The sequence below is a fragment of the Henckelia pumila genome, chromosome 3 (assembly GCF_033568475.1).
Source record: "Henckelia pumila isolate YLH828 chromosome 3, ASM3356847v2, whole genome shotgun sequence".
Classification (NCBI taxonomy): Eukaryota; Viridiplantae; Streptophyta; class Magnoliopsida; order Lamiales; family Gesneriaceae; genus Henckelia; species Henckelia pumila.
Window position 1 is genome coordinate 52,013,976 of NC_133122.1, and position 17,624 is coordinate 52,031,599.

The window sequence follows — 17,624 nt, forward strand, 5'->3', positions numbered from 1 at the left end:
TATTATATTTAGATAGTGTATGTAACTTTTAAAAATAAGTGATAGTGTATCATCATTTTATTGAATGTTCTACTCAAATTTTATCCAAAACAAATTAATAACATACCTAAATCCTAATTGTCTTATAAATATAATAATTTATAATCTTTATACTATGTATATTTTTTCGTACAGACGAGGCAAACCATGTCAAAAATGTAAGAAAAAATTTATTTTTATTTTAAAGATAATGTAAACAAAATTAAGAAACTACAGAATTTGTAAATATATCGTCTACTTTGATAATGGCAATCGCAAACGTACAAATGTGAGTCATATTTGACAAAAAAAAAAAAAAAAAAAAAAAACCTTAAAAAGGATATCTCTCGCTTCTCAATAAACCGTCTTCTAGCTTCAAAAAAAAAAATTAAATAAACTGTCTTCTTGTCACTATCCAATCACTTGCTGACAATAATTTCTCATGGGATGGTATATAGTCAGTCACCAAGACAAATTTTGCTTCCCCTTAATATATATATATATATATATAAATGTTAATTACTTATATTACCATCGTGACACTTATATAAGTAATGACTAACATGATATCTTGTGCATCCAATAAATAAATATTACGTTAAACGTTGCTTATGTAAATGTACATAGTGATTGTCCAGTTTGCGGAATAATATGGCCGCCAACTTTTCGCATTAGTTTTCTTTTTAAAAAAAATTTAAGATAATCACGTCTATGATCTTATAGCATTTAATGTATGTTGATTTTGACGTTCTTTTCATGATGCAATCAGAGTAAGTTCGATGCAGGCCCGGACTTGAGGGAGGCACAAGAAGCCTCCGCGGCTCCGCCTCATGCCCATGTAATTAGAAAAGCCCAAAAAAATTACACTAAGTATTAAAATAAGTCCAAAAAATAGTTTTAATTTATTTGATTTTTAAGGAATCCAACTCGACTGAATAAGTTATTTTGGGCTTCTACAATATTTAAGGTTTAAAAACGATATTATGTGAAAAAAAAGCTTTAATTTTATGTTATTTGATTATTTTACATATATTTTGACTATTATTATATGTTATTTGGTATTTATATTTTAAGTGTTTGTTTTAAAGAAACATCTCATTAACTTAAAAAACTACATTGTATTATTTGAGGACCCATTTTCTAAAACTCGTCTCAGGCCTAAAAAAAATTGAAGTTCGGCCCTGGTTCAATGGTGTCTACAATATGATAAAAAAATTTTAAATTAATTTTGCCAAACGGTGCAAAATTAGTTACCTCTTGAAAGATATCCAATCCACTATTTTATTAATTATTAATTATACTAATTAGTAATTTCGGTTTTAAAATAACGGTCCAAGCATGTATAGATCTTGGGTTTGAACTCGTGGGCATGTTAAAACTTTGTTGTTGTTTTGGGTCAAATCAGGGACCAATTACCTTCTTTTTGGATTGGGTAGACCACTTCTCCAACCCATTGGAGCATAACTAGGAATTTGACTTGGTTGTTTTGATGAATTTATATTGGGTAAATTTCAAACCATAATTTATAATTTGTTCAGTCAAATATAAAAAAATGGTTAAATGGACTCCATTGATCTCAAAGTTGAGATTATTATTTTATAATAATTGATGTAATGTATAATTTGTTTGATCGCTGATATATAAAAAAGAGTAGCAGTATGGGTGTTTGAGAGCATGAGAATGCTGCTTTATATAATTTGTACCAATATTTATTAATTATTTTTTTGAAAATAATATTTATTAATTATGCTGTTTTTTTGTCCATTTTCTTGCTTGCTGAAGTTCAGTCAAAAATAACTGCGGCCAACTTTAATAAATAATTTGTGTTTTTGGACTGCAAAATTCTAGATCAAACGTTTACCCGAAAGGCGAAAACAACCGCATGTTGAAACCTTCATCCATTTCTTAACAAAACAAGTAGCGTAAAATCAAATGATAATTCTCCGATACCATTTAACACTATTTGTAGAGTGCATAATTTATTGAAAAAATAATGAGATTCATGATAATATACTATACATTTTTCAATTTTATAATTGGGAAAAATAGAGGGGATTTCAATAATATTTTAAAATCACAATTATTATTTTTATTATTGATTGGATTTTTTTACCACTTAATTAGACTTCTAATTGGAATTTGGAAGGCGAATTTCATGTACTCGGCGTGGTAATGAGTCTCCAATGGATTCCTTTAATTGCTACTTAACCAAAACAAATAGCCAATGCCTAATATTGGCATAGAGGAAAATTGAGTGATATATATATTAATTATTATACCTAAGATAAGATTAATTAATACCAAAACATTACTTACTTATTAGGCAATGAAATACAAAGTCGTGCAACCGCAGGAGTATATCAATTAATGCCAAATATTTATAAGTCATAGTGAATGATATCTGGTTGCGGTAATAACTGTAAAGTTGTGTTCATAAATAATAAATATAATACATAAATACACCAAAAACATTATGTTATATCAATAACAAACTATATAAACCAAAAACATTATGTCAACAAATGTTCGAAATCATTATATAAATACTAAATTCGTCTAGTTGTTTTATATGTAAAAATATTTAAAATCTGTGTAATTTCTCGGTCGTTGGTCATTGATTTGTCAATTAACAACATAGATAATAACTTATAACTTATTTTGTTATGTGACATTGTTGATTAAAGACATTTCTTGATTAACTTTAAACTTAAAGAAGCTATCTTCTCATGATCATATTGTTAAAGACTCGTTCTTTAATTTTCAAATTTAACAAAATCCCATGCATAAACCTCTTGATATTATTTAAAACTTTCAAATCAAACGTGAAGTGAAGATCGGACTTGATTAATTATTAATTCAAATTGGTCTTATTTTTATTTAATATTGTGCTATGTCATTTATTTATTTATTTATTGCGAATGGACCAGGACCACCCAAAAAAAAAAAAAAACACACACACACACACGCATATTATTAAAAAAAAAAATCGTGCCTCTTCTAGGACCCTAGGCAGCGGCCTCCCTATATACACATTTGGTTATAAATATTAGGTTACATCATGTGCTTTAAAATTATAAAATTATCCATTCTTTTTATTTGGAAAAACTCGTTCAAATATGCAATTAGGATAGTTATATAATTTAAATGCAATATTTAATCCAACGTGAATCACATAATTGTGTTTACATAATGAGACGATATTACATGTGTATAAATCATACTAGGACTGTTAAAATGATTTTGAAGAACGAGGAATAATGATGTATATACATACAAATAATAACATGTTTACTTTGAGTTATTAATTTTGAAATTGAAATAATGATTGATGGATGAATTACAGTTTTACCCTTCATTATTATAAATAATCTTATATTTAATTTTGTATTCATATAATTTGAATTGGATTATTTGTTGAATATTGTAATTTATTCTTGATTCAAATGTGATTCATTTTCACTTATCAAAATTATTGGGTATAAAATTATGTATTTTTTAAAAATAGATAAAATTGATAAACTAAATTATTTATATAAAAAAAAAAAGAAATTGGGAGGAAAACAAAGGAATTAATTAAATGAGAGTATATTAGGATTTCTGTGAAATTTTTTTAACAAATATTGTTCAGATATGTTATATCTAATGGCTAATGTAATTAAGGATGAAAAATATCATTAAATCAAGGTATAAATATTACGGGCTTGAGATTTGTGAAAAATTGATTTTTTTTTTTTAAGTAAACAATGGATTAAATTAATTAATAAGGTAATCCTATGGTCGCAAGTCAAGTAAACACACCATAGTGTACGTGTATCATCATCATCCTTTTGTTTGTAGGAAGATATAAGTTCGTTTATCGTACGTACTTGATAACATGGACTTGTAAATCTAGCTTACTGTCAATTACAATATACTGCTCTACATACAAATATGCAGTACTATAACTTATGATCAGTTTGTAACTCGCACGTTAAACAAAAGTTTTAGCTGGCCTGGTTACTTCCGCGCTGGAGGATATATGAGCTTGGAAGAAGATATGGAAGCGAAGAAATGGAGCGGGACATGGGCCGATTTCGTCGTAGAAACTAAGAAAGCTTGTCACGTAGCAGCACCTATGGCGATGGTGACAATTTCGCAATACTTGTTGCAAGTTGTGACCATAATAATGGTGGGACGACTCGGCCAGCTCGAGTTATCTAGCGTTGCCATTGCCACTTCAGTAGCCAATGTCACGGGATTCAGTCTTCTGGTAAATACCCTTTTGCTGACGAGCATTTTCTTGAAAATATGTTTCATTAATTTTGGTGATAATCTCAAACGTATTATGTATCAGTCGGGATTGGTTGGCGGGCTGGAAACTCTTTGTGGGCAAGCTTATGGAGCAAAGCAATACCACAAGATCGGTATCTATACTTACGCTGCAATATTTTCACTGATTCTTGTTTGTGCACCGATCTGTCTTGTGTGGATTTTCATGGATAAAATACTTGTCTTGATGAGACAAGATCATTCTATCTCTTTGGAAGCGCGAAAATACGCTATTTGGCTCATTCCCGCGTTGATCGGAGCTGCGATTTCCAAGCCTCTTGTGAGATATTTGCAGACTCAGAGCTTGATTTTTCCGATGGTCGTAAGTTCCTTCGCTGTCCTCTGTTCCCACGTGCCCGCGAGCTGGGTTTTTATATATAAGTTTGAACTAGGAAGCATTGGTGCAGCTATGGCCTTTTGTGTTTCGAATTGGTTGTATGTGCTTATGCTTGCAATATACATCAAATTTTCGGGTTCATGCAAAAACACGCGTTTGACGTTCACAACTGAGGCTTTTTATGTCATGGGAGAGTTCTTTCGTTTGGCGATCCCTTCTGCAGTGATGGTTTGGTATTTTCATCTTCTCTTCTTGATAAAATTTCTTCTGTTTTTGAAATTTGTTATCAACTATGGTTCAATGTCTTTATATATAGCTTGAAATGGTGGGCACTGGAAGTGCTTGTTTTGCTGTCTGGTCTATTACCGAATCCGACACTTGAAACATCAGTATTATCAATATGGTATATATGGACTATGTATACATTCAAAGCTGTTAATTAATTCTACTTACAAGAAGTAATTTTACTAAGATCTTGGAGTGTGTTTATTTTTATCAGCCTAACAATTTCGACGTTGCACTTCACCATTCCATATGGATTTGGAGTTGCAGCAAGGTCTGCTTCCATCCTCTCTCTGTATATATTCTACATATAACTTCTAATACATACCGTGCTAAAACACATCTAGTTATATTTCAGCACTCGGGTTTCAAACGAATTAGGTGCTGGGAACCCACATAATGCTCGAGTTGCAGTTTGGGCCGTCATGTTTCTTGCTGTCACCGAGACGATAGCAGTAACGATAGCTCTATTCTGTAGCCGGCATGTCCTTGGCCAAGCGTTTAGCAAAGAGAAACATGTAGTGCGCTACATTTCTGTCATGACTCCTTTGATTTGTCTGTCTATTGTCACAGATAGCTTACAAGCAGTCGTCTCGGGTTAGTCTAGTGTGGTTTTTGTATGATTTTTGGCTAAATCTGCCACCGGTGCTCATTCAGATCTTCAAAGGGATGGAAATGCATGCAGAAAGAAGAAATTTTGGCCTAAAAGTTTACAGGTATTTGACTATTTTTTTGTTCCTTTTTGTGCATCAGGAGTTGCTAGAGGGAGTGGGTGGCAACACATTGGTGCTTATGTGAACTTGGGGGCATTCTATCTGGTTGGAATTCCATCGGCCGTGGTTTTGGGTTTTGTGGTTCATTTAAAAGCAAAGGGGCTTTGGATCGGAATAGTGATCGGTTCTGTGCTACAATCCACCATTCTATCCTTTGTCACAGCTTTCACCAATTGGCAAAAACAGGTCCAATTTCTTTCCATGTTAACATCAATTTTCGTTGAATTATCTAATCTTATACTTAGATGGATAGATTTCAAATTCATTCTTTTTTTTTTTTTGAGGTAGAAATTCATTCTTATTTACATGAATAAAATTGAAGTTTTCAAGAATATATATATATTATTATATTAACATTGATTTTTCCAGGCCACAAAAGCCGAGGAAAGGGTATCCATCCAGAGGGAGAGAAATAGCAATTGAGTAATGGTAGATGCATGTATGCATAAACCTTCTACTTTGTTTTATATTATCTGTATTTTATATTGAATAATTAATTGACCAACTGAAATATGATATAAGATTTAAAGTTTGTATCCTTGTCAAGACATAGTATTGAGTTATTTAAGACCTGATTCAATGTTTTGTTCTTTTATCGATCAAATCCATTAGCTATCTATATTCATTTCAACTTTATAAAATGATTTTCGCTATTTATCAGTTTTCACTAACTCGTAGGTAGTGTTCTAGAGAATTTCTAGAAAGTTTTTCTCAGCTTTTTCTTAAAATTTTATTGAATTTTTTTTTTTTAAAAAAAAAACTATGAAGTGCTTCTTAAAAGCTCTCTAAAACACTATCTTAATTTCTCTATGAATACAGTTCACTCCTTCGTAATTAAACATGTTTGATGTAACTGTAAGTAAGGCAGGAGGTATGCTGAAAATGTGTTTTGCTGGTGCCAAATTCAAAACTTTCAAAAAATTTAATTGAACTAATAAAATTCGTATATACACACACCATCACCATCTTAATAAATAATCAAGCTCAAATTTTTCAATAATTCATGCACGCTAATTTCAAGTATATAAATAATTTATATTACATCTAAAAATAAATTTATATTTTTTATATTTTTAAATCGAACCAATCAGCTGTGAAGGAAGTGGCGCTTGATTTGAAAGCTCTGTATGATGGTAGCTGATGTACTTCAATGGTACGAGGAAGCAGCCATTGCAAGCAACAAGGACTCGGCTATCTGCAAGAATGCTACACCCTTTGTTGATTGGTTGAAACCTTGAAAAGTTTGATTGTTTCGTCTCCTAGGATTACATCTGCTTTTAGTTATTTGATTTTTAAGTGCAAGTATAAATTTTAGAGGCTGTTTTTCATATGGATTTAGATCCTAAATCGATCTGAATCCATATGAAAAAGCTCGTTCGGGGTTTACTTCCAACATCCACAATAATAAGATCAGTAAAGGCGAGACATTAAACAGGAGCTAAGAACAACCCTTCTTCATTCCATTAAATACTAGCATACGTAGACACAAATATTATTGTCGTAGAAAACAGAGCTCAAGCATAAGGAAGCAACATCTTGAAGTAAACTATGGCGCACATTGCAAGTGAGAAGATAGCAAAAACATGTTGCCAAAAGAGTAGAGCCGAAGCTTCTTTTACCGCGTAACCCCTCAGGCTAGCCACTGCTCCCAACAAGATGGCACTCGGTGTCGAGTACTGCAACAGAACCACAAACCGAAACATCATATCCCCATGGATCAAAAAATTTAGTCTATCTGCCGAAAGAACAACCCCAACGCCTACTAAGGGGAGAACCAAGAGTCTTGCAACGATGATACCAACTGTCGTTCGAACTCCTAGTCTTGATTCGTTGGGACCCTCAGCAAGCATTCCTCCAAGAATGAGCATTACCGAAGGTACCATTGCTCCAGCCAATATTTCTAAACTGTCTGTGATGAATGCAAGTGGCGCATTTTCGCCATAGACAATAGATTTGATAGGCGGAATCATACCAATCAGGAAAGCCAACAAAGTGGCGAATGTCGGGGGCTGAAGAATGTGAGAGATTGGAGTTTTCTCAGCAACAATTCGCATTTTTCTAACCATTCGTGGCGTGGCTAAGCATCTGAGAGATTTTGGACTCGTGGGACGTGAACATGCTTCGTCGGATGATTCAGGATCCGGAATAGAAATTTGAGAAATGCTCGACGCACTCCCAAATATTCGTGCTATTAATGGAGTTTTACAGTTCTCGGTTTCTCTATCTTCCATTCCAGGCCATTCGGCTTCTACAAAGAGTGGCCGGCTAAGATCGTTTGTTGATAACTGTTCCTGAATTTCAGCATCATCGTCAACAAGCTCGTAGTATTCTATCGGTGGCTCCATCATGTGGTAAACCAGAGTATAAACAAGAAGAACAGCAACCCATTGAGCAAAAGATACATAAGCTGTCCCATTCGAGTGACAATCAGGACCAAACAGATTATTGGTGTTACGGCAGATGGACCCAACAATAGCAAGAGGGAGGTTGCCCGTGTTTCCAAATGCCGTCATGATGACCGTAAATCTCACGTATTCTGGAGGAGGCCGGCATATCTTTGCCACTATGAAGCCCAAAACACAGCCAATAGCAGTACTAAGAAGAACATTAACAGGTATGAACCACCATAGAAGGAAATTCTTGACAGTTATAGCTTCCCCGAGATGATTGAAGATCACACAAGGCAAGAACAATGCAAACACGAGTTTGCTTAGAAGCTTGAAAGTTGCCTTGGGAACTAGTTGAGTTTTCGGGTGAGCAAGAATCAACCCAAACAAAGTGAGACAGATGAGTTTCAACAACGGAAGAATAGCGTGTATAAGATCCTCTCTGGTGGAGCGCATGCCATTCTGACTTTGGGCAAAAACAGATTCCATCTCAGCCTCCAAAACCCAAATTTATAGAAAAAAAAAGAAACGAACCCCACAATTTATACAAATTACCTCCGAAAACCCAGAAAATTCAAACCCTAAATCGACAATGGGAATTCAGAAAAAATCGATCTTGAAACTTCTATATGGGGAGATCAGAAGATTCAGAGGAAACAAACCCTAGGCAACTCCTATGATCATAGGATTCTTCAACCGAAGCAGAGATTTTGATGTTAGGGTAGGGATTTGGATTTTGGAAGAAGAAAAAGGGTGGGGTCCAATCAGCCAAAAACAGCCACTTGTTTGTCCAGTTTTTTAGCTGACGGTTGGGGCATCGTTTCAATTATATTTTAACACGTGTACACATGTTTTTGTTGTACAATTATTAACTTGGCTTTTTAGAATAAAAACAATTGTTTTTGTACCCAAATCATGTCATACCACGTTATGTATTTTCTAGAAAAAAAATGGACATATATCTCCTAGGGTACACTTTAATTTACATCACTTATAATTTATCTCATTAAATACAAAATTACTTATAATAAAAAATTAATATCTCGTTAGCCAACAAAAATTTTTTAATTAATAAGAAAATGTGTACATCAAGGTTTATAGTAAGAGAGTACTTGCAAAAGATTATATTTTTGTATAAGTGATTATATTTATAGATTATAAAAAAGTTAAAAAAAAATCAAAAATTGGTAATATTTAGACACAAATGTGAAATATAAAAACCAAAGTTGGGTAGTGTTTGATAAATAAGTTATTACAGTAATTTTAACATTGACCTTTTCATTAGAATCACTTTTGGAGAATCATAATCACCATATGACTAACTTTTGAATTTCAATTAATTTAAGCATAAACTAACACATAATTTGGTTTTATTTTTGGTTAGTGGGTGAGTTTGTTATGACTGGGTATCAGCTCTAGATAGATATGTCAAAATGGACCAGCAGGACGGGCCAGCCCACAACCCTTCGCAACCCACCATTAGGCGGGGTGAGACGAACCGGCTCACATTTTAGGCGGGTTGGTAAAACACCAACCTAACCCACCTATTTTAAGTGACGGAACGGGTCAACCCAACGGGCCTATGTGCAATTTGGTGGATTTTGGCGGGCCAACCCGCAACCCACCCCAACCCAACATTAGGTGGGGCGGGGCAGGCCGGCCCACCTCTAGGAGGGTTGGTAAAATGACAACCCAACTCATCTATTTTGTATGGCGGGACGGGCCAACCCTAGCCATTTTGACACCTCTAGCTCTAGACTTCGTTTCAAAATTAAGAACTTTGATATCGATTAGATATGTAAAAGAACGAAATGAAATTAACTATATGAAAAAATTTTAAAGTTGAATCAGACATACTTAATATCGAGTTCGATTAAAAGCTTGATATTTTAATATTTTTTTGCTCAAATTCGATTCGAATCAAAGCTCAAATTTGATGATAAATATTCAAACATGTTTGCAAGTTACTTGAAAATAAAGCTCAAAATATATTTATTTAATATACGTTATATTAGTGAAAATAAAAATTAAAATTCAAAAAATATCGAACAAAATAATTTGTGTTCGAGGTCAACTCGAAGGAAAAAAAAGTTTAATTGAACATTTTTAATAGACGCACACATGTATGTATATGTATGTATCTTTTTATACACATTATTTATTTAATTAATTTTTACTTTAAAATAATTTTAATATAATTTTGTTGAATTATGATAGCGGGAATAAGATGATAGAATGAAGCGAATTATGACTTCAAAAAAAAATGAAGCGAATTATTGGTATAAAGTTGTTACTTTGTTGATAATGACTGACTTAAGATAAAATATTTAGTTATTTATTCTAATTATATCTATTTACTTATTTTTACCTTTATTTTTATTTTTAATTAGTGTTCTCCTAAAAATTTAGTAAATATCCATAACTTCATTGACGCAATTCAAATTTTAAAAAATATGCCTATAGGTAGACAATAAGATATTTAGATAAGGTATATATAGCATATCATTATATGAGTATAAAGATGAGGATAAAAGATAAATATCCAATGATGTAAAACGAGAAAGAAAATGGATATAATAAATTAGACGGACACAAAAAATATGAAAATATTGTCGGATTCCAACTTAAAATAAAAAATAAAAAAACATTTCGTTACAAATTTACAATATTAATCTAGATTAAAAAAAACGAAGTAATTGTCAAATTACATACGAAATCTAAGCTAAGACTCAAAACATACTTATTTCGTGAACAAAAAAATTACAAAAAATAAATTATAAATCTACTTAAATAAATTCGAAAAACTAACTCCAATCAACAAAAATTAACATAAAATTAGCTTGTGGCAAGACCTCGACCTTAGCTATCGAGCCAAAGGCGAAGGCCTCGTCGGCTAAAAGATTAGGTTGAAATACAAGCGGTGAAGAAGCCGTTTAAAACTAAAACACAATATTAACCTCATCCCTAATCCATTATTCCTTCAATCCAATCCCCCATTTTTCAATCCCTGGGCAATAAGGCAATTGTGGAATTGGGGGCAATAATAGCAAGGAAGATGGCAGGGATCAACAACAGTAATGAGCCCAATACTGCGCCGCAAGCCGATCGATGGTACAATCTGACCCTGGGCTCCTCCTTGAAGGATCCTCATCACTCCTCAAAGTTCTGCACTCTTCGCTGTATGTGTTTACTGGCTTGATTCAACCATATATATTGATGATGTGTTATCCCTTTATTCAAGTTTCTTCTTTTAATTTACATTGTGCTTTTGCTGATATGTTTGATTGTGGTTGGGAGAAAATTATTCCCTGTTGGTTCTGCTTTTGTATTGAGGTTCCTTGCTGAATACTGAGTTCTCTCTTTTCTTGCAAAATATTATATATATCACAGATGAATTCAAGCCAGCTTCAATTGATAAGAACCAGCGTGGCACGTTGCATAAGAGCAAGGATAATAAGGTTACTGTTGAGTTTCAAAACAATCAACCTGGGAAACCCAAGGTGACATTTGAGGGTATAAGCGAGGATTACAAGGAAAACGATGCCGTTCTTTTCTTTGATGGTGAATCCTTCAGATTAGAGCGGTTGCACAGGGCTGTTAAGCGTTTGAGGCATAACCGGATGCAGGGTGAGTCCACGGCCGCTGTAGCTGCATCAGCTGGACTTTCTGATGCAAGTTCACCACCTGTTGGGAAAGGGGTGAGGCATCAACCAATGTATAAAGATGCCATTCATGCATTGCCGGTGTGTGCTCTCTCTGGAAGGAACTCTTTTGTTGATTGTTTTATTAGTTCAGTTTGGACCTTTGAAATAGCTGTAGCATACTTTTATCTCACTAGGAAAACTTTACTTACAATTTCTCATTTGGATGCTTCCTTTAGTATCTATAAAAAGAGGGATTGAAAAGAAGGTTTGTATTTTGGTTCTGAATGATTTGCTATTGATGGCTGAAAATGCTTCTTGCTGTTGAACTCGACTGAAGCTTTTTATTTTTTATGATACTTGTGCAGGTTGAAGTTGAACGAATTGACATTGGGGACTTCAAGAACTCAGGCATGTTTTTGTTACTCCATAATTTGTGAACTGAGTATGGTTGTGGTTCCCGCCTATTATCACTAACCAAAGGGAAAAGCCATATGCTTGGTTGATCCCATAGTTGAGGGGCATATAAAAAATATGCTTTATGTTAAAATTATAAAAGTCTCCCATCTAGAAATCATAAAAATATATACTTTCCCTGATTTTTGAAGAAGTTTACATGACCTTACATATGACTTCACTCACAAAATATGAAAACAGCAAAATGTTTACATCTCCCTCCTTCCATGGATGAGATACGATATGTTCATATATATTATTTCTGGAGATGTTAGGTGTGGCAAACGTGAGTTTACTCGTTTATTATCTATGATTTGGTCTTTAGAATTATTTCTGCAACTTTATTATGTGACCATCCTTCCTGATGAGTCCAACCAATTTTACTCTTTTGAGGAAGCTTAAGATTATAATTTCATGAAAGGTAGCATTGTATTTACTGAGGTTAGACATCCTCCTTTTGTATTCCAAACCATGCTTTATTTATGTCGAATCCAATCAGCATGCGCGGGGATGATCTTTGTAAAATGGTGATGTTGAGGCAATTCTTCATCCAGTGAGTGATTTTTTTGCTATTGTTGAACCAGATACAAAACCAAGACAAGAAAAGACTGTCGACTATCCTGCATCCCAAACAAAGCCTCCAAATCCATCACCAGACCATAAGAATGAGGATGACCTGGAGGAACAGTTGGATATAATGAATGATGATGACGACGATGATGATAATGCAGCATCTGATCGCGGCACTGTTGATGTAAAAGAGTATGCCACTGGCATTGATATCAATATACCGATTGATACAGATGATGAGATTGCCGATGTTGATGTTAGTGACGATGAAGCAGATAAGGGTCCAAATGCTGCCGAAGCACTGAGAGCACAGGTCAATGCGGAAGAAAGGAAAAGCGGGACTTCTACCTCTGGTGGCAGCAGTGGAAGTGAGAGCAGTGGCAGTGGCAGCGGTAGTGGAAGCGGAAGTGGGAGCGGAAGCAGCAGCAGCGACAGTGAAAGTAGTGACGGCGATTCTGTAACTTCCATTTGAAAGCTAAGCTTAAGTTGGTCGGGAACCAGCAGAGACCTCAATAGTGAGAGTAATCTTGCTATATTCTTGGTGTTTTCAAAGCTGCTTCCGGCTCTCATGGAGTAATATTTATTGACTTGATTTTGAGGAGCCCTTTCCCTTTTTTTCTCTGTGACACAAATATGCATGTGAACTACACTCCATTTCAAATAAATTAATAAAATAACTTGTATTGCATATACTATTGAAGCTTGTGTGTAATTTATTATTAATGTCTAACATAGTAATATATTTGAATGTTATTCGATTCATTCTAAAATAATTGGAATGTTTTTTGGTTCAAAATTTTTTCTAAGTCTAACTCGTCGATTAGTTGCAAATTAATTTATGATTATGCAATTAAGTTGCTTCACAATATGCTACGCCAATCGGTGTACATTTTCATCAGCTACAATTTATGAATAACCATAAGCAAGCTAAAAAAAAAATGATAACCATAATTGAGTTGGAATTTGTAATTTTTGTGTCTTTTATAGATGAAAAAATTATATAAAAAAATGAACGATATTGGTACCTTTTTTTTTTTTTTTTTTTTGAGGAAAAAGATTGGTACTTGATGTCACCTTGAATGAGACACGTGAATGCTGCTTGGTAATATTAAGTTCCATTCAAATTTCATTTGTTGATGCACTCACCTTATTAATGTACTGAACAACAACCGATAATTATAATTATGATATAAAAATACCATTTTCTTGTTTTATGCAATTTTTTTATCGGTAGATGTTTTATTGTTTCAAAATGTTTCTAAAGTTGAAAAAAGACTTATCTATCACTTTGCACAAATAAATTTGGATGTAGAAAATTAACAAGTATCGGTCCATTCTACATTAATTGGCTTAGAGAGAAGGGATGGGAGGCGTAACTTGTAATTAAGCCTCATAATGATTTGGTAGACAGTTGGGGTTTGTACAACCAACTAGTTATTTTTGTATATATGTGCCACGGCCCACGATCTATGACCTTTTACAAACTCTTCCATTAAAATAAATAAATAACTCTGTCGATCTTACGAATCTAAAGTTGTGAGATTGGTCGATTCAGCTTATGTTTATAATTAAAATTAATATTTTTAATATAAAAAACTAATATTTTTTTATGAATTGGGTCGAATAAGATATATATATATCATAAAATTAAAATGTAAGACCGTCTCATATTAATTTTATGTAAAAATAATTATCTCCACTCTTATTAGCTCTTGTGATTTGATTTACTCGCTCTATTTTACGCATATTATATTTGAAGAAGAAAAAATATGACATTTTAGTAATTACAGTAGATAAAAATTTAATATCGCAATCTTTAGAACACGTCCGCACTTTGTTGATTCCCTCTTTTATAAAGTTTTATTTATTTATTTATTTATTTATCACTTTTATTTTATTCTTGTGAAGTCGCATCCCGTTACGTGTGGCTTGGGGGTGGGGTGGGTGGGGGGGGGGTGGGGGTGGGGGGCTGGGTGCATACATGGTCGCAAAGGAAAGTTGATTCTAATTTATAGTGCCCACTTGACCCGTTCATTGACTCGGGTCGTCGGATCCATATGCCTCCAATAATCCAATTCCATTATTTTTGCGGGAGGGTGCTTTAAGCTTTATGTCATTGGATTTTAAATGAAATTTCAAGTTTAAGTGTAGTGATTTTTAAAATATAATACTTATTATTATTTAAAATTTTAAATAAACTTTGTGCATAAAAAAAAGTAATAATAGGCCTTTGCTTGACCGGGGAAAAAAAACAAATTGTGAGACTTCAAATCAACTAATAATTGGAGTTCTGATTCGTTTCTTATCGATCTATGTTCTTGCAAGAAAACTACGTTTGAAAATTATATATATATATATATCCAATTTTACACGATATATTACATAGCTAGCAGACAATTTCTTTCAAAATTTTAAACTCTCTTTTTAATCACTCTGTGACTCTGTCCAATATCCCATTTTTTCCAAAGCAAATTAACGTGCTACATTAAATTGATATAAACTTTTCAAAAAGAAAAAAAAAAAAGAAGGAAATTAAGAAAGAAAGAAAGAAAAAGGTTGAGGAAGAAGTTTCACCTTTTGCAATTTTATGGGTATATTTTTTGACAAAAACTTTAAAAATAATAAAACTTGTTGATTATTTTACATGCCAACATTTTTTATTTAATAAACCCAACAAAAAAAACCCCCCTAAACACATGCAATATTTATCCATATCACAATCATACAAATCAATTTGGAAGAAGATTTCCATTAGAATCATACAAAATCTTCCCCGAGAAATCGAGGGGCCGACACTTTTCTCCCTTGATGATTGTCTTCTTCCAAACAACATCGTCTTCCTCGAAATCCTCATCATGATGGCCATAGCCGCCAGAGTAGTCTTGATCATCTTCTTCTTCTTGGCCATGATCATCCTGAACTTTTCTCCAAGAAATCATTTTCGCCATCAACAGAGCTTTGCTGCTTAATCCACTGTGTAACTTTTGCATCACAGGCTTCTTTTTACCTCCCAATCTCACGCTTTTTTTCTCTTCTCTGTGAGAGCCACACATAAAAGTTACCACTGAAAACACAGAAACAACTGCTGCTAAAACTATCAAGAAGTTGAGTACTGGTGCCGGCAAAAATTGGAGTTTCTGTGTTGGGAGAAGTGGCAAAGGTAATCTCGCCATGATTAAAAGTGAAAGAGAGATGGGAAGAACACGTGCGGAAGAAGGGGCGGCCGGCGGAGGCCGTGGTGGCGATGGAAGAGGAAGGAAAGTAACTAAGGTTGTTTTGAGAGATAGTGAAATTAAATAGTTGAAGCACATAGTAAAGGTAGTGTTGAATGGCGTGTGGGCCATTAAATTAGTGTTGGGCTTTGGCCCAACTAACTCTTATTTTCCAGCCCAAATAATTTAGGCCCTTGTATATAGCCTATCCCCAAACCTATTCTGCAGATTAGATCGAGAGAGTGAGATTAAGAGAGGAGCGAGAGGTTGAGCAGCCGAAGAAAAAGAACGTGTGCGTTCTTGGCTTTCTTCGTGAACCGAGTGTGCATTCCATCTTCCTCTCAGGTGACTTTGTGCCCTCCTTTTCTTCTTGAGCTTTTGTGCTGCTCTGCTGGAGTCTTTCTCGATCGATCGCGCTGGGTCTTTTCTTCTGTGTGAAGAACGGTGGGCGTGAGCTTGGGCTGGGAAATCCTTTTGTGGTCTTCGTCGATGTTTGCCGGTGAAATGGAGAAATGGTTCTAGTTATCTGAGCCCGGAGCTTGCGATTTCTTTACGATTATTCTACTGTCATTCCTTTATTTTTTCTGTTCTTTTCTTTGGTTTCCTTTCTTGCTGCTGTTGGTTCATTTCTTTTGCAGGTAAGGGAAAAGAAAGGAAAGAAGACAAAGGAAGATAAGGGCTGGACGGTGCTTGGACAGTGGATGCCTAACAGTGGTATCAAAGCCACTATGGTCGCGTCGCTGATTTTTGCTCGTTGGGACAGCAGCCTCGCCGGTGTCGGGACTGCAGCCTCGCTGGTGCCGGGACAGCAGCCATCGTCGTCGCTGGACAGCCCTTGTTCCGTCTTGCCGTGAGCTTGCTGGTCAGCCGCGACTTTGAGTCGTCTCGTTAGTTTTACTGGTTCGTGGGATTGAAACTCTTACTTAGAGTTTTGCTCTGGTAAATTGGCTTGAACCTTTTTTATCGCATTTGTAGTAGTCGCTGGCCGCGGTTTAGGTTCTGGGATTACGTGCTGGTAGAAACCTAGGAATTTCGTGCTTACTTGTTGCTTCCGCTGTGTTTGCTGTAATCTGAAATTTGTGTTGTTTACTGCCTTTTCTGTGAGAAATCTGCCGGTCAAGTTTTTGTGTTTTTCTGTGTGAAAAAATGTCGTTCACTGGTTTTAATCTTGAACCTTTTAACGGGAAAACTGATTTCTCAATTTGGCAGCAGAAAATGAAAGGAATTTTAATACAACAAAGAGTTTTCAAAGCAATAGATTTGTCGTATCCTGCTGCCGAAACGACTGAGAAAAAAGCTGAAATGGATGAATTTGCTTACTCCTCTATTATCTTGAATTTATCTGATTCTGTGCTAAGAAAAGTGGGTAAACTGAAATCGGCCAAAGAACTTTGGGAAAAATTAGAAGAGCTCTATACGAAGACTTCCCTGCCGAGTAAATTGTTTTTACTTGAAAAATTTTTTCGTTTCAAACTCGATTTGAACAAGGACATTGATGAAAATATTGATGTGTTTACCAAATTAATTCAAGATATTAAGCAAACAGGAGATAAACACATTGATGATTACACACCTATTGTTCTCTTGAATGTTATTCCTGATTCATACAGTGATGTTAAATCTGCTATTAAGTATGGTAG

The 17,624-nt window shown here is 34.3% G+C and overlaps 3 protein-coding genes across 4 annotated transcripts; 2 read left to right on the forward strand and 1 right to left on the reverse strand.

Moving 5' to 3' along the window:
- The first annotated feature begins 3,917 nt into the window (after positions 1-3,917).
- Positions 3,918-7,031, forward strand: LOC140889012 (protein DETOXIFICATION 12-like). 2 transcript variants are annotated; one of them, XM_073296707.1, is made up of 8 exons: positions 3,918-4,267; positions 4,352-4,896; positions 4,980-5,066; positions 5,163-5,219; positions 5,304-5,542; positions 5,699-5,904; positions 6,088-6,157; positions 6,810-7,031. In XM_073296707.1, exons 1-7 carry the CDS (start codon positions 4,037-4,039, stop codon positions 6,139-6,141), a joined length of 1,419 nt encoding a protein of 472 aa, XP_073152808.1. In that variant the 5' UTR covers positions 3,918-4,036; the 3' UTR covers positions 6,142-6,157; positions 6,810-7,031. The 2 variants fall into 2 exon arrangements, with proteins under 2 accessions (XP_073152808.1, XP_073152806.1); XM_073296705.1 differs by lacking the exon at positions 6,810-7,031 and having other exon boundaries at positions 6,088-6,221.
- Positions 7,032-7,157: 126 nt separating this feature from the next.
- Positions 7,158-8,883, reverse strand: LOC140889013 (protein PIN-LIKES 2). The gene has a single exon (XM_073296708.1). The coding sequence runs from the start codon at positions 8,592-8,594 to the stop codon at positions 7,233-7,235; it is 1,362 nt and encodes a 453-aa protein (XP_073152809.1). The 5' UTR covers positions 8,595-8,883; the 3' UTR covers positions 7,158-7,232.
- A 2,065-nt stretch (positions 8,884-10,948) lies between these two features.
- Positions 10,949-13,525, forward strand: LOC140891516 (uncharacterized). The gene is made up of 4 exons (XM_073300040.1): positions 10,949-11,284; positions 11,496-11,848; positions 12,115-12,157; positions 12,787-13,525. Exons 1-4 carry the CDS (start codon positions 11,161-11,163, stop codon positions 13,242-13,244), a joined length of 978 nt encoding a protein of 325 aa, XP_073156141.1. The 5' UTR covers positions 10,949-11,160; the 3' UTR covers positions 13,245-13,525.
- Positions 13,526-17,624: the final 4,099 nt, after the last annotated feature.

Excerpts from the sequence above, each read along its gene's own strand:
- LOC140889012 (XM_073296707.1), top strand. The coding sequence starts at position 4,037 with ATGAGCTTGGAAGAAGATATGGAAGCGAAGAAATGGAGCGGGACATGG. Across the intron at positions 5,067-5,162 it reads ACATCAGTATTATCAATATG|CCTAACAATTTCGACGTTGC; the intron begins GTATATATGGAC and ends TATTTTTATCAG. Across the intron at positions 5,905-6,087 it reads TCACCAATTGGCAAAAACAG|GCCACAAAAGCCGAGGAAAG; the intron begins GTCCAATTTCTT and ends TGATTTTTCCAG.
- LOC140889013 (XM_073296708.1), bottom strand. The coding sequence starts at position 8,594 with ATGGAATCTGTTTTTGCCCAAAGTCAGAATGGCATGCGCTCCACCAGA.
- LOC140891516 (XM_073300040.1), top strand. The coding sequence starts at position 11,161 with ATGGCAGGGATCAACAACAGTAATGAGCCCAATACTGCGCCGCAAGCC. Across the intron at positions 11,849-12,114 it reads ATGCCATTCATGCATTGCCG|GTTGAAGTTGAACGAATTGA; the intron begins GTGTGTGCTCTC and ends ATACTTGTGCAG. Across the intron at positions 12,158-12,786 it reads TGGGGACTTCAAGAACTCAG|ATACAAAACCAAGACAAGAA; the intron begins GCATGTTTTTGT and ends TTGTTGAACCAG.